At 36.9% G+C, this 13929-nt stretch overlaps 1 protein-coding gene across 4 annotated transcripts in view; it reads left to right on the top strand.

Moving 5' to 3' along the window:
• Positions 1-13929, top strand: part of LOC134530521 (serine/arginine repetitive matrix protein 2-like) — a 297641-nt gene that overhangs the window by 222502 nt on the left and 61210 nt on the right. For 3 of the 4 annotated variants that reach the window (XM_063365407.1, XM_063365410.1, XM_063365409.1), the window contains exons 14-18: positions 1693-1949; positions 3450-3610; positions 5030-5230; positions 7366-7485; positions 12742-12915. In XM_063365407.1, the coding sequence (XP_063221477.1) occupies positions 1693-1949; positions 3450-3610; positions 5030-5230; positions 7366-7485; positions 12742-12915 (913 nt within the window). The remainder of the gene's footprint in view (positions 1-1692; positions 1950-3449; positions 3611-5029; positions 5231-7365; positions 7486-12741; positions 12916-13929) is intronic. The other variant, XM_063365408.1, reaches the window with a different exon arrangement.

Here is a 13929-nt window from a genome sequence, read left to right as displayed (position 1 = left end):
GAATGCTCCAGGCATACCCTTGCAAAATAAAAATGATATTTTCCAATTTATACTTTTACTTAAGTTTGCGACTTCAGCCACAGCAGAGCATTTTACTCATTACTCTTTGCTGACCTCATTCCACCATGTACTATACCACGCTATGCCATTATGCCAGCCTTGCTCAACTTTGGTCTGCCATGTAGGGTCTGTGGGAAGGAGGCAGTTGTAAAGAATTTTAATTAACAATGATGTGAGTTTTGTAAGGTTGGGAGAAGGCAGTCAAAATGGCCAATAAAGATGTTTGGGGGTTAAACAGTTAAAAAAAAAAGCTGCAGACATGGAATAATTATGATTAGATACATTACTAATAAGTATTCCTTTAAAAACATAAATATATTAAAGCAGTGTTACCAGATTTCCTGCACCGAATTTCTGTACCAGTAGTATATTTCCATACACATACAACTTTTATTGCTTTTAAAAGTTTTTTCTATCATTGAAATCATATCATTTGAATTAAAGAAGGATAAATATAGAGAAATACCTTTTATCTGGCTTTCTATGGTTAGGCACATTGTGTAATTCGCTTTCAGATGCAAGCGGATTTGGCCTGTTGACCTTGAACGTGAAGTCGCTTTACTGCGCTGCTGGCGTTTTAAATTTACCCAGAGTTTATCGTTACTGTTGGTTTTCATTTCAGTACAGTATTTCCTGTGCTTAGCGTTTTACATTTCACATTTCACTTGGTTATCCCGTTAAAACTAATATTGAAGTTAGATAATCTGGTATGGTCATTGTTCCGAACGTGCTGGAATAAGGCCCGTTTACAACAGTCGTAACCTGTGGGCAGTCCATATCCTTATTCTACTGTGAATATTACCCGGAAAACGGCCCTGTCTGCAATTGTGTTGTCCAATGTCTGAATCTACTGATTTCTAAAGTAGTCATCAGAGCAAATAAATAAATATACCACGCTAAAATAAATGTTTTTCGATTATTTTTGTTTATTTTATTCATACTTTGTAAATGAGTAGACAGCTAAGTTTTGAATATTCATTTAACTTTTGAAAATTGTGAGAGAACATTAATACTTCTTTATCCTGTAAGGCAAAAGTAAATACTAATAAATGAATTTGTGTGTCCGGCCTTTAAAAAGCGGCAATTGCAAACGGATTGCACTGATTAATATTTTGTCACTGTCTTCTTGGCTTCCTACCACACAGTCCATTATTTTCTGTTTACCTCTTTGAAATGGGAACTGGAAACATAAAATATTATGAGTTTTCTTCTTTGGTTTTACCAAAGGACCCAGATTAAGACATGAAAGTTCAAGATGACCAATGGATTTGGACCATCACCCAATCAGTGTTCAGTTTTCGTCAAACATAATTTGGGACATTGCAATTGTAGACGGCCCTTTAAAGACATTTTATTGTAGTTTGCCATTGTAAAGAGGAAATTATATCTAACAGTTTGTACAAGCAAACAAAACAGAGCACTACGACTAAATGTTCCTTTATTGCCGTCTGAGTACGGTAATTTCCAAACATCTGGGGCACTGAAAAGGGTACAATGAATGTTGCCTCTTGATATTCCTATCCATTGTGGTTGACTTCCGTGGTATCTAACGGAAGGAGCAGGGAACGGCAGTTGTTCTTCGAGTAGGGGGAGACTGTGAAACGTGTGTGTGAGTGTTGCGCCGTCCCGCAGGTGACCAAGGACCGGAGCAAGGGCTCCCCCACGAGGACGTCGCCGGACCTGGTCGAAGACGAGCGAGTGACGTCGCACGAGCGCCGCACCAGCTCCACGGCCACGAGCCGGAGCAGCGCGGTCAGCCGCAGCTCGCCCGCCTCCGTCCGCCGTCGCATATTCGACGACGACCAGGAGGAGGAGGAAGTGAGGCGGTCGTCCTCAGCCAGCCACGAGCAGACCTTCTCGACGAGCTCTAGCTCCTACACCACGTCCAGGTGCGCGCCGCAGTCTCCTCGAGGTGCATGCGTCTCTCTCCGGGCTGTTTGAGGTTACATGCAGGGGCGCAACAACTAAATTTCCAAAGGGGGGGCAATATACCTTTTTATAAAGAATCATCGATCCCCCCTATTGAAGTGGGGGGTCCAGGGGTCCTCCCCCGGGAAAATTTGTATTTCAAGGTGGAAAATGGTGCTATTTAAGCAGTTTTGTTATGTAAAAATTGATTACACAGCACTTTCTTCACCCCCGTTTGCCCCCACTTCAAGGTTTCTGAAGGGGGGGGGGGGGTGTTGCAAAATACCCTTGCCCACCCCTGTTGTTGCACCCCTGGTTACATGGCTATGCTCTCAAAACACCTTTACTTGACGCATAAACCAATTAACTCAGTAATTATTGCTGAATTTTTTTTCAAAATATTTTCAACTACTGTTGTGATGTGCATGAAAAACATTTTAACTTTTTTTTTGTAATTTTGTAACTTTTTAAACAAACAAACCATTTCAACGCACAATTTTTATGATCAGGATGTAGCATTGGTAAATTATGATACTGTCTATTATCAGTTGTCACATTGACCATAATTTTATTATTCTTTAAAATAAAAATAAAAATGTGTTTTTTTAATATTTATTATTTCTAAGATAAAAAAGTTATGTAAAATTTACCAGAAATATCATTGTTTATTTTTTTTATAATTTGACCAATTGTTTGCTAAAATGCCACATTTAAAGTTGAGCTCACACAATACACTCCCTGCGCACTTATTTAAATTAACTCTTTACCCACATCTAGTTCATATGCACTTGATGCATATTGTGCCTATGATGTGTCTTTTACTGCAACTTGAAATTGAACTATCTTTTTAAGTGTTGGTATTTTACCAGATGATTACCTGTACTACACTTATTTTAAAAGTTCTTGTTTGGAATTTGCTTGAGTCAACTCAACTGCTGATACGTATATTGAAATCCTTCTGCCCAGTGTTGTTGGCTGATGATTTCACAAACTTATGCTTGTGCAGCTTCGTGTTGCGAAGATTAATTAACCTAGCTATTGCAACAAGATAAAACATAGCAAAACCAGAAAAAAAAACTGAATAAAAAATAAATAACTAAATCAGGTGTATTTAAATACTGCAAAGAGAAAGCACTAAATTGCCTGAGATGTTACCATGAATGTGCTTAGAAGTCACTGATTTCATGAATCAGAGGGGTTTTAAGTGATACAAAACTCAACAAAAATTGTTTTGCAAGTAAGATAAATAAAAATGTAATGCTAAAAATATGCTGCAGCATCTTGCTTGTTAAGACCTTTTAAGTAATGAGTTTGCATTTCTTGGACTAGTTAAGGCAGAGTGGTTGAAATATGCTCCAGAGGTATGTCCTTTATGAAGGTGCTGTACAGGATTACCTCCACCATTGTCTCTTCCACTGCAGAGCACGTGTGTTTGCAACGCGCTGAGAGAGGGTGAGGATCACGCGTCGTGTCTCTTGCAGGGTGACCTCGTCCAGCCGGGAGGTGACGGAGGAGAGGAGACTGTCCTCGGACAACCACTACGAGGATGACTACAGCGACGGCTACCAGCGCCGCGCCTCCCGGACGTCTCCGGACCGGGCTTCCCCCGACCGCAAAGATCAGCAGATGTACAAGGCAGAGAGTGAGTGTCAGCCGAGCATGCAGAAATGTTCCCTTGGGAAACGTCACTGCCGTGTATGGGATGTATTCGTGGAGTAGGACCCGAGGGCTTAGCCAGGTAATATCCGGAAAAAGCACTACACGCTTCATCTACAACCAAAATATCTAGGAATCTGAAAATATTAACTTAAATGTGAGAAATTTCACTGTACTTAAAACAGAGGAAAGTGTAAACTCAAATTGTGTAATAAAAAGGCTTAACCAATGTTTAAAGGCTTTGAGCTTAGTATGTATGTAGGTAGTTCATAAGTTCAAAAGCAAAAGATGAAATTTTGATATTTTATCATTTGTATATCTTGTTTCCAAACGTGTGGTTGGATCACCTTCATTTACTTGTCATTTTATTCAAAGCCAGGAAAGAATAATTTATTTTTGTGGAAATAATTCTCAATTGCCCCAAAACAGCATTTTGAAATACTCTGGGATATAAAACATCTTTATCGGAGGTTTATGATAAGCTGCAAAATATATTTATTAAACGTTAGAGGAAGAAGACAAGAACTTTGATATTTAAAAAAATCAGACATTGCTAAATTTTTAAGTATGAAAGAGTTGTTGGATCACATTTCTTTGGGGTAAATTTTAACTTTTTAGTGCAACTTATACATTGTCCCTACGCAGTAGTTCCGCCACTGTGTCATGGAGATCGTAAGACCAGGGACGGGCACTTATGTTTTCAGCCAGGGTCAATTAAATGGCCTACCACAGTGTGCAGAGCTTCAGGTAAAAAAATGTGATGTCAGAGTGGGGTCTGTCTATGTAAAGCATTTAAGAGTTCGCTGAGAGTTGTTTCCAGATTAATTTTTTAATCTCTATTATTAGAAGAGTTAAAATGACTAAAAGGCATTTTTAGAGTAATTTTTAGGCATAAAACTACCGGTACATATTCTTGAAAGCACGCAAGGGACTTCCATTACACCTTTACCATAATTTCTCGGCCATATAATGTTATGGTTACTGCTCAAATTTCATATGTAGTTGTCTTATATACGACAAGAGGTCTGCCCTTAGAGGTGGTACCGTGCTAGAAGCACCAGTGAACATCGCGATTATCATCCCGGCTCACACCACGGGTACACCTCTGACTAGGCAGGCCCCTTAAGAGCCATGTGAACATTGTGGTCAAATCTTCCTGATGCCTCGGTAATGAATGAGGTATCACAGAAGGTTCCGTCCTGTCCTTGCCTCTAAACGGGGTGAAAATAAATTGATCAGTGGCATCCTAGATCTCACTGTTTGTTCTGGAAAGCACGTCAACTTAAAAAAAAAAAAAATAATTGTCTTTGAAAAAATTTAAATGTGACTTTCATACGCTTGAGTTGTACGTAGAGTGGTTTGCATGTCATTGTGTGACGTGAGTGACTGCTCGGTGGTCGGGCAGGTCGCTACACGCAGCGCGTCACCAGCGAGGACGCGTCTCGGTCGTCGACCCCCGGCAGCACGGGCCGCCGGCGTTCCTCCGCCCTGGCCGACGAGAAGGACCGCGAGGGCTCCCCCACGCCGAGCGGCTCCGGGTTCCCACGCATCACCCGCGGGGGCTCAGTCCGCGCCCTGCAGCAGAAGTTCCAGCAGGTGGCCTCTGGTGAGTCTCCCGGGTCTGACATCCGTGTTTCCACTGCGTAGCTGCCGAGTGCCAGCTGGAACTAGCTTTTAGTACTTGGTCCTGATTTCTACTTTTGTACTATTTTATCTATTACTCTTAACAAAATCACACTTATGAAAAATTTCCTGCATGATAAATTTTAAAAAAATTAGCACTTCGTCAATAAATACTTACAGTTTTGCTATTTCAATGACTTTTCCCTCTTAATAAATCTAAATTTCTAAGTACCTTGAGAAACTTCTTATCAAGGGTTTTGCTGTAGTTTCAAACATTTTAGACAGTATTGTTTTTTTTTTAAGTTTAATAGCTTAGAAACATAAAACGATAATAATAAAATTAATATATCTGAATGGTATGTGTTAGTGGGTGTTCATTTCTCAGTTTTTCTAATAGCACTCGGAAACACTCGGAATGAATTCCTTACATCGAATCCATTATCTTTCTGAGTCTGTAGTATTACGTGAGTTTAAAATCCAGGTTCTTATCAGCATAGTTGCATAGACCCAACTACCATTAACTAACATTCTTGGGTGAGTTTGGTGTAATTTTTACTGAGTTACTGCCTCACTAACAGTGGGACATGAATGAATGATTGAGGTTTAACGTTCTGTCAAAATTGAGATCATCAGAGAAGATGACGGAGCAAAGCACTGTGGTTGTAGCTGTAGGAATGCAATGGTGGGGGAAATGGAATACCCAGAGAAAATCCACCTGTGCATTTGTTATGCGAAATGTTTGTGGCCCACAAACATAGTTTGCTAGTTTGCCATAGTAATCATCTGTGCCTGAAAAGACTATACACTGCTTAAAATGTTTAATGTTTCAAATTATGTAAAATTATTTTATATAAAAAAAAAGTTTAATCATATTATTAATGTTTAGTGACTTTCTGAAGAGTGGATGAGTAATATGTAAATTTGTGACATGTAAAAGTGTTAATTTGTTGTTTGTGCTAATGTTAAAACCATCAACATTTTATGCCTTTAATTTTGTGAGTTCTGTTCCATTTATAGTTAAGTAATTTGCAGGTTCATCCAATTGTTGTGTGGGTATCTGTTAGAGATGTGGCATTAAATTGCACTCCTAAATGGTATCATCGGATATCATGCTCTTGATAAAACACTTCTACCATTTCCTCATGGGTTTGTTGCTTGTTGTAAACATGCTTAACTTGTACAGTTTAACTGTGTAATTTTGAAAATAACTAAATTTTGTGACTCAATGTATTATTAATATGCTTATTACTGTAACAATTAATTTAATGGCTGTTTGTTTTTTGTAATTTTACTATAAACAAAGATTTCATGGAGAAAAGATATAGTTCACAGATGACTAAGTTATATTCATTCTCACTAATTTTATCATAATTATAATTCGAATAAAATTACTACCAAATACATTCGTACCAGAAAATCTTTTTTCCTTGGATTCTTTTGTAGCTAAAATTTGCATGCGATTGTGTCAGCATTATGTGAGCATTAAAATTATTTTCTTGATGATTTTTCTTTCGAGTTTGTTTATAATTGGCTTATTTTTGGCCTATTCAGTTACAAGAACTCTATAATATTAGTAGTGGCTATCAGTTGTGTTAGAACTGCTGCGTTTGTTTTAAAATATTGCATACTATCAGAGGTTACTTTAAAAGTATTACAGTATTTTCACAAAACCAATGTATAGTGTATTTTAATTTTGCACATTGAATGTAAAGTATTTTACTCATTCTGAAAGCTTTTACTCGCTGATTGCAAAGTCATTATTGATGTTATCATTCAAAAGGTTGAAATAGTAATAAAAATAAACAGCTTTAAAAGGAGAGAAAATTAAGTTGGTTGGTTTAATTAGTATCTGTATCAGCAGTGACTTTATGGCAACTCCAGTAATTGATAATTGATACTGTAATCAGTATTTAAAGTTCTGTTCTTCTTTCTAGCCAAAACGTAAGTTGTAAATGGTGATATATAGGTATGTCCAAAACAGTCCGTATATTATAATGACATGTACCGTCTTTGAGCTCACACAGTGCCCAAACAGTAACAAGTATGTAGTCGCATGGAGTGAGTGACTAACCCTGGCCTGCTTCCCCCCCGAATGCTCCTAACCACCGCGGCACGCAGAGAGCAGCGATAACAGTCGCTCCCAGCGCAACTACCCCAAGGCTGGGCTCATCTTCCGCACCTCGAGCTTCCGCAATGGGGGCGGTCCCAGCCCCGCTTCCTCGCCCACCGCTGAGACAGGTGGGTGCCTCTCTCTCCAGGCCAGCCACTCGCTCTCTCTCCTGTTGCAAATAATTCACAACTACTACGGATCGAGTTAATTCCAAACTATGGCGACCCTAAATATAAGACGACCCCCTAAAAAATAGATAACTCTCCTTGAAATCACAGTACAGGAATCCAAATCATATTACGTAATTAGCTAAACAAACTCCCTTTTTGATTTCTTGTTTGGATCTTATTCGCTACAATTTATTTAAAACACTCATGTGACAAATATGTTTCAGGGTTATTTTATATGGTTTTGTATTACAATAAATTTAAAAAAAAAAACAGTGTCATATTAATATGACAGTTTTATCTTCAATTCACATCAGTATCAGCCAACATTAGCCTTTTGTTTACTTCCATAGCCCTGACCATCTCTGTCGCTGCCTGTGCCCTATTCCTCACTACACCATCAGATGCCAGCTTCAGTTCCACCTTAGAATTAGATTGGCAGTACTTATATAAGTCATTTATGTCAAGTATCTGTAGCTTTGATTTCACCACACCAGTGATGACTTCAAAGTCTTTGTTCACGTCACAAGCATACCTGATTAAACAGGGAATCAGATACGTGAGCTAGATAACAATACATGAAAGTAACTTAGTAGTTTTCAAGCTTATTCATTCGAAAATAAGATTACAATAAAAAAAACTCTTATCTTATTTTCAGATGAATACAGTATTTGATCAACAAAATTTAGGGATCTGCAACATTTTCTTATTCTTTTGGCAGCTGTCTACAATGGAAATATTTCTACACTCTAGTATCTCTTGTCATTAGATCAAGGTACTTTTTGACAAGCCTTGAAGGACTATAAGCCAACAATTAAATAATGTGCGAGCCTGCGAGAAAGTGAAGTGTCGCAGCAGCCAATGATCATAAAGTACCTTGAATTTTCACATGTTTGTGGAGTCTTACGAGGCACCAGAATATAGCACGAATTTTACAGGTCTTTAACCATTAGCACATTTCTTGTATAAATGTTTTTCTTCATACCTACTTTACATCATTGCTGCCAATCTAAACACCTTATAGTAGAACCCAGGTCACATCAACATTAGGTATAGATAACATAATGAACATGAAATATTTAAACATATGTAAAGGATACTTTTAAATACGTACATGATTGTATTGTTTCAATAGTACTGAATCGACTATGAACCAAATACATATCTGCCATTTATGTACATGCCTATGAATTATAATTAGTTGTAAACTAGAAATCCTTACAGACATTACAATCATTCAAATAAGTAGTTATCTTTATAAGTAGAAATTATTTTTCCATTTTGTACACCTATGATGTTCTCATCCCCCATACACCTTCCTATATTAATGTTATTAAAGTTTGGTTAAAATAAGTGAACAATTTTTACCAAGGGAGAGTATTTATCTGAACATATTTGGTACCATTTATTTATTTAATTGATCCTGGGATGGTCCAAACATTAAATTTTACATAATAATGGAGTTGAAGAACTTAAGGTGGTGTTGCTTGTTAGTGTTTGATCTAGTCTCGAAAAGGTCAAGTTTGAATGTTTGATATTTGACGTCCAGTAGCTTAAAACAGATGGAAATTTATTTCCTGATTTAAATTTAAAGCACAAAGTATAGAGGTACTAAAAAAAATTAAATATGCATATTTATGTTGTAAATATTGTACGCATGTTATTTTTTGTAACTACAGTTGGTGTGTAGGGTAGATGGGGGCACAAGGAAACAATAAAGTTACAAAGCTGAAAAGAGCAAAGTTTTATGCATGGATATTAACAGAAAAAATTTACACTACATGTGTATGAATAGGTTATCAAATGAAAACACAAAATTGAAGATAAGGCCACAAACAGTTTAGCAAAATAATATTTTCTTACCCATTGCATTTGTTCCATTGTGCCCCATGATAGGGGCACAATGAAACACATGAAGGGGCACAATGAAACATTATTTCTGTGAATACAATAAACAGTAGAAAAACATTTTGACACTACTACAAATATGTACACATTACAGCAAAATTAAATTAAATATTTGTCCTTAGAAGACCTCGCTTTTAATTCACCTAACTTAATATTCAAACGCGAAAACTCAAAATCAAAAGAAAGATAACCCTTTTGTCTCTTTGTCTGCCCATAGCATGTGGGTTGTGAGAAAACATATCGTATTTGAGAGACGTTGACTGCTCTCTATCTTCGATTTAAGGTTTTATGAACTTAATGGTCATTTTGTTGCTTTTACGAAGAAAACTGACTTCATAATCATTCTCAGTATTTTTATCCTTCATCATTTCTCCTATGTAGAAATTACTTTTCTTTCCCGCAATATCATATTCGACGAGAACAAAATTTCCGATGATGGGTTTACACTCAATGTCTTCAAAACTTTTAGGACACAACTCTTCTCTCAGATCTTCAATATGTTCTTCATCATTTTCAGAGTCTGTGTAAGGAACCTCCATTGGACTATCCTCGTCTGTGGACTTAGTAGGATGTGCCTTGAACAGAGCTTTTCTACTTTTCTTTTTTGTCACATTCCTTTTCTTTTCATGCAGCTACTTCTTTTCTATAAATTTATTTTTCTCTGTAGTACTAGTGGCAATCATGCTTTGTTTTTTAAGTTGATTACATTTTCGTTTCCGGTTGCCAGCTTTCGGATAGCCCTTGAACAACTCTGGGCTTTTGTAAGTTGTCCAATTGCCATTTTTGCTAGGTGTGATTCTTTTCTCAGAAGAATTACAAGTTTTTTTTTGCAGCTTCAGAAACAACTGAATTATCTACAGTTTCATTCACTGAAAGCTCAACTATTTCTGTAGACTGAAGGGATGCTGATGGGTCCATTTCTGTAGAATGCAGAGAAGTTGTTGGTAGAGTTTGCTCATGTTGTTCCTGTTCGGGTGGGGCTCTGTCACTGACAAAACTGCAGAGGAAATTTTCGTCTGTGAAGATATGTCGATAAAATTTACCTACTATAAATATAAAAACAAGCATATTGCAACTGGGGCACAATGAAACAAAATAATTATTAAGTGTTTCATTGTGCCCCTCCAAACACTCTACTATTAAACATACCTAACCTCTAAATTAATATAAACACACACTTCTGATACTTAAATTGATTAAAAAGTGATCTACACCCTTTCCAACAGTCTCTTCAACAAACACGTGCTTTCAAAACAATATTTGAAATATAAAATTAACATAAATCCAAAAATTTTACTTTTGAGCTACCAAAACAACTAAAGTCACGTGCTAACCATAGTATACATGATAGCATCTTCTACTTGGTCCAATGTTCTATGTTGTAGTACTAATCCCAACCACCACCAGTGCCTCCAGTCTGTTATTTCAAATATGGAGGAAACAACCACTGTTTCATTGTGCCCCTTGTTTCATTGTGCCCCCATCTACCCTACTTGCTATGCATGAAGTGCGTATAAAATTCCAAACTCTGCTGGTGTGCATAAAGAACAAGAGAAAAAAAATTTTTTTGGCATTCTTAACAAATTAATCTCACTTGAGTAACAATTGTTTATTTGAATACACACCAACATGAAAATTATAATGTTTTAAATAATATAATTAAAAAAATTAATTATACTAAGCGTATGTTGCTGCTTACTAAAATTAATAATAAGTATTTTAGAAGTTTACAAATTAATTTATTTTATCTTGTTTTCTGAAATTTTTTAACTTCTGTACTAACTCTTCATAAACATTATAAAAAACTTAGGTGTATTGGTGAATGTGTGTGTGTGAAGTACGAGTAAATAAATTTTGTCTCATTGTATTTGTCAACATTGTATTTGTCTATATGTGTCATGCCCACCATAAAAGTCTAAGACTGTTGGTGGGCATGTTATAATTTTAAATAAATAAATAAATAATTTTTTATCAGTTCTTTTCTATGATATTTGTACTTATAATCGTTGCATGGTTGATTGTGATAATCTATATGATGGAGGTGCGCAATCTTTGCCTTGTTAATTATTGAAGTCAAAATAAGAACAGTCCCCTACCCACTCTTGTCATCTGGATGGAAAAACATTTTCTTGACGTTTTTTAAGCTGTTTTCATGCTCTTTTAACAAAGCTCACTTATGAGATTTTTACGATACTTCGTATGCACGCTCCTTTCAAGCCATTAAACAAGCCTCTAGCAATAAATTTTACGCAGCTACAGTTTGTTTTAGCCAACGTGATTTCAATTTTATAGCAGACAGTTACTAATAGACTTCTACATCCATGGTCTATACAGTATTAAGAGACAAGATTTTATGGTTTGCTTTTGGTGCGATTTCATTTTAAAAACAGAGGATTTTTGTGTTGTTTTTAATTTTCAAAATGCTTTTTTGTAATACTTACACTTCACCTAAGTGGTGGTAAAATATTTATGCTGCATTTTTACGACAAAGTAAATTTGTATTATTGAATTTTTCTCAAACACAGTCAAAACAATAAAAATAAATTAGCAAACTTTATGATTTCAATTAAATTTTGGTTAAATGGTACCTACTTAATTCCATGATATATCTTCCATTTTGATGCTATATGGTTAGGGGCAAGATTATATTGTCAATTGCAATTAAACCGAAATAACACTGAATTGTAAGTTTATATACCATAAAGCACCAACATGAAATTTTTCAGCAATTTTTTATTCAAAACTTATCTCAATCATGAAAACTTAATATTTAATATATTAAATTCAATGAATGTAATTTCTTCAGCATGAAGTTTTTACAAAGATGTATGTAGTAAGTAGATTGGAAAAACTTATTTTCCTTTTTTTTTTAGCTTACAACTGTTATTAGTTACTCTTTTTTTTACAATATGATGGCACATTTTTTCAAATAAGTTTTTGCAAATTTACTTTATTTGTTCTGTGCGCATCATCTGTCAGTCAAAGTGGATGAAATAAGTATCATAAAAACATTTATGTCTCATGTGCTCAAAATGTGCTATCTCTATGGATAACGAGAATTCGTGAAAATTAAAAAAAAACAAACATATAACATTAAAATCTCCTGTTTTAAAAATCTTATCTCTCTATATATGGTGTATTAACTTGCATTTCAGTGTTATGCGATGTTTTTAACATGCTTTTCGGTGATATTTTGGTTTTATCACAATTCACCTGTGTAATCCTGTCCCTAAGTACTGAGTAGCTGTGCCGCAGTCCCCAGCAGAGTGTTGCGGTGCGTGAGGGCGGGGGGCGCGCTCGTTGCCGCAGGGTCGCCGACCTTGAAGCAGTCGGTGTCCATGGAGGTGGGCATGGGCTCGGCCCAGAGCAGCAGCCGCACCAGCCCCCGGGACGACGCCGCCGAGGGCAAGTCCTTCCTCGGCAACCAGTCCAAGGTGACGGGCGTCCAGGACGTGCTGGCCCGCATGAGGAACGCCGACCAAGGTGAGCTCGGCGAGGCTTTGTTGCCGGCTGCGGTCCGGGCTCCTGTGAAGGCTGTTGTGTCGTTCCTTCCCCTGGATATCGCTCGCAGGTTCCCGACCCTTATCTGAGACTCTTTAACACCCCGTGGGACATGCCGGGTTGATTACTTCTAGTTCTGGTCACTTTTATGAAGTGACAGATTTTTCTGTAATTTAATCTCATAGCTCTCTTGCATTTGTTTTTGGGTCATAAATTTTCTCACGAGCTATTTTATAAATGTATTTACCTGAAGATAGTGCTACTTTTTTTTTTTTTTTTTTTACCAAAACTGTGGAAACTAGAAGTGGCAGAGCCCCATTATAATCGCAAATATTCCATCTTGCCATTGTGAATGGCTTAGTTTGAAAAACAACAGACTCTGCCTCTTAAATGTGCCACTTTAGACCGCTGTTAATTATACTGCCTCCTGAACCTCCAGTTGGAAAACTATACACTCTGCCTGTAAACTGCATCACTTATGCCACTTCAGCCCGGGTCTTCCTGAATCTGTGCACAGGCGGGACAGATGAGAGATGCAGGATCATGGAGAGGGCAAATGAAGTTCTTCCTGGGTTCTTCCTGCTTCTCTTCACTCTGCTTTCACTATGCTTCAAGCTGCTGGGGAAGGCAACCCTTCCCCCTCCTCTTTCACCCTGGCAGATGACCACCGAGTATCACCACATTCTTGCTTTCTCAATAGAAAATTTTGAACTGCAATCAAAAAACACAATTTTTTTTTCTAACAGCTGCCTGGTGTTTAAAAAGAGACCATGTAAATCACTCTCCTGACGAAAGTGACACCAGTAAGAGTCTAGTAAAATTGTAATAAACTTAATAATTTAATTAATTTTCAAGCATTATGTATTCAAGAGAGCTCTCGTGAGCAGAAGGGCAAGAATACCTCATCATCTACATTAGTTCTGATAACATACTACTTAGGCCTAAGCATGGGATTCTTCTGGTAAACTTGATTAACAGTTACACATTTGTACACTT

The sequence above is a fragment of the Bacillus rossius genome, chromosome 3 (genome assembly GCF_032445375.1).
Source record: "Bacillus rossius redtenbacheri isolate Brsri chromosome 3, Brsri_v3, whole genome shotgun sequence".
Classification (NCBI taxonomy): domain Eukaryota; kingdom Metazoa; phylum Arthropoda; class Insecta; order Phasmatodea; family Bacillidae; genus Bacillus; species Bacillus rossius.
This window is presented reverse-complemented; position numbering and strand designations above follow the sequence as displayed.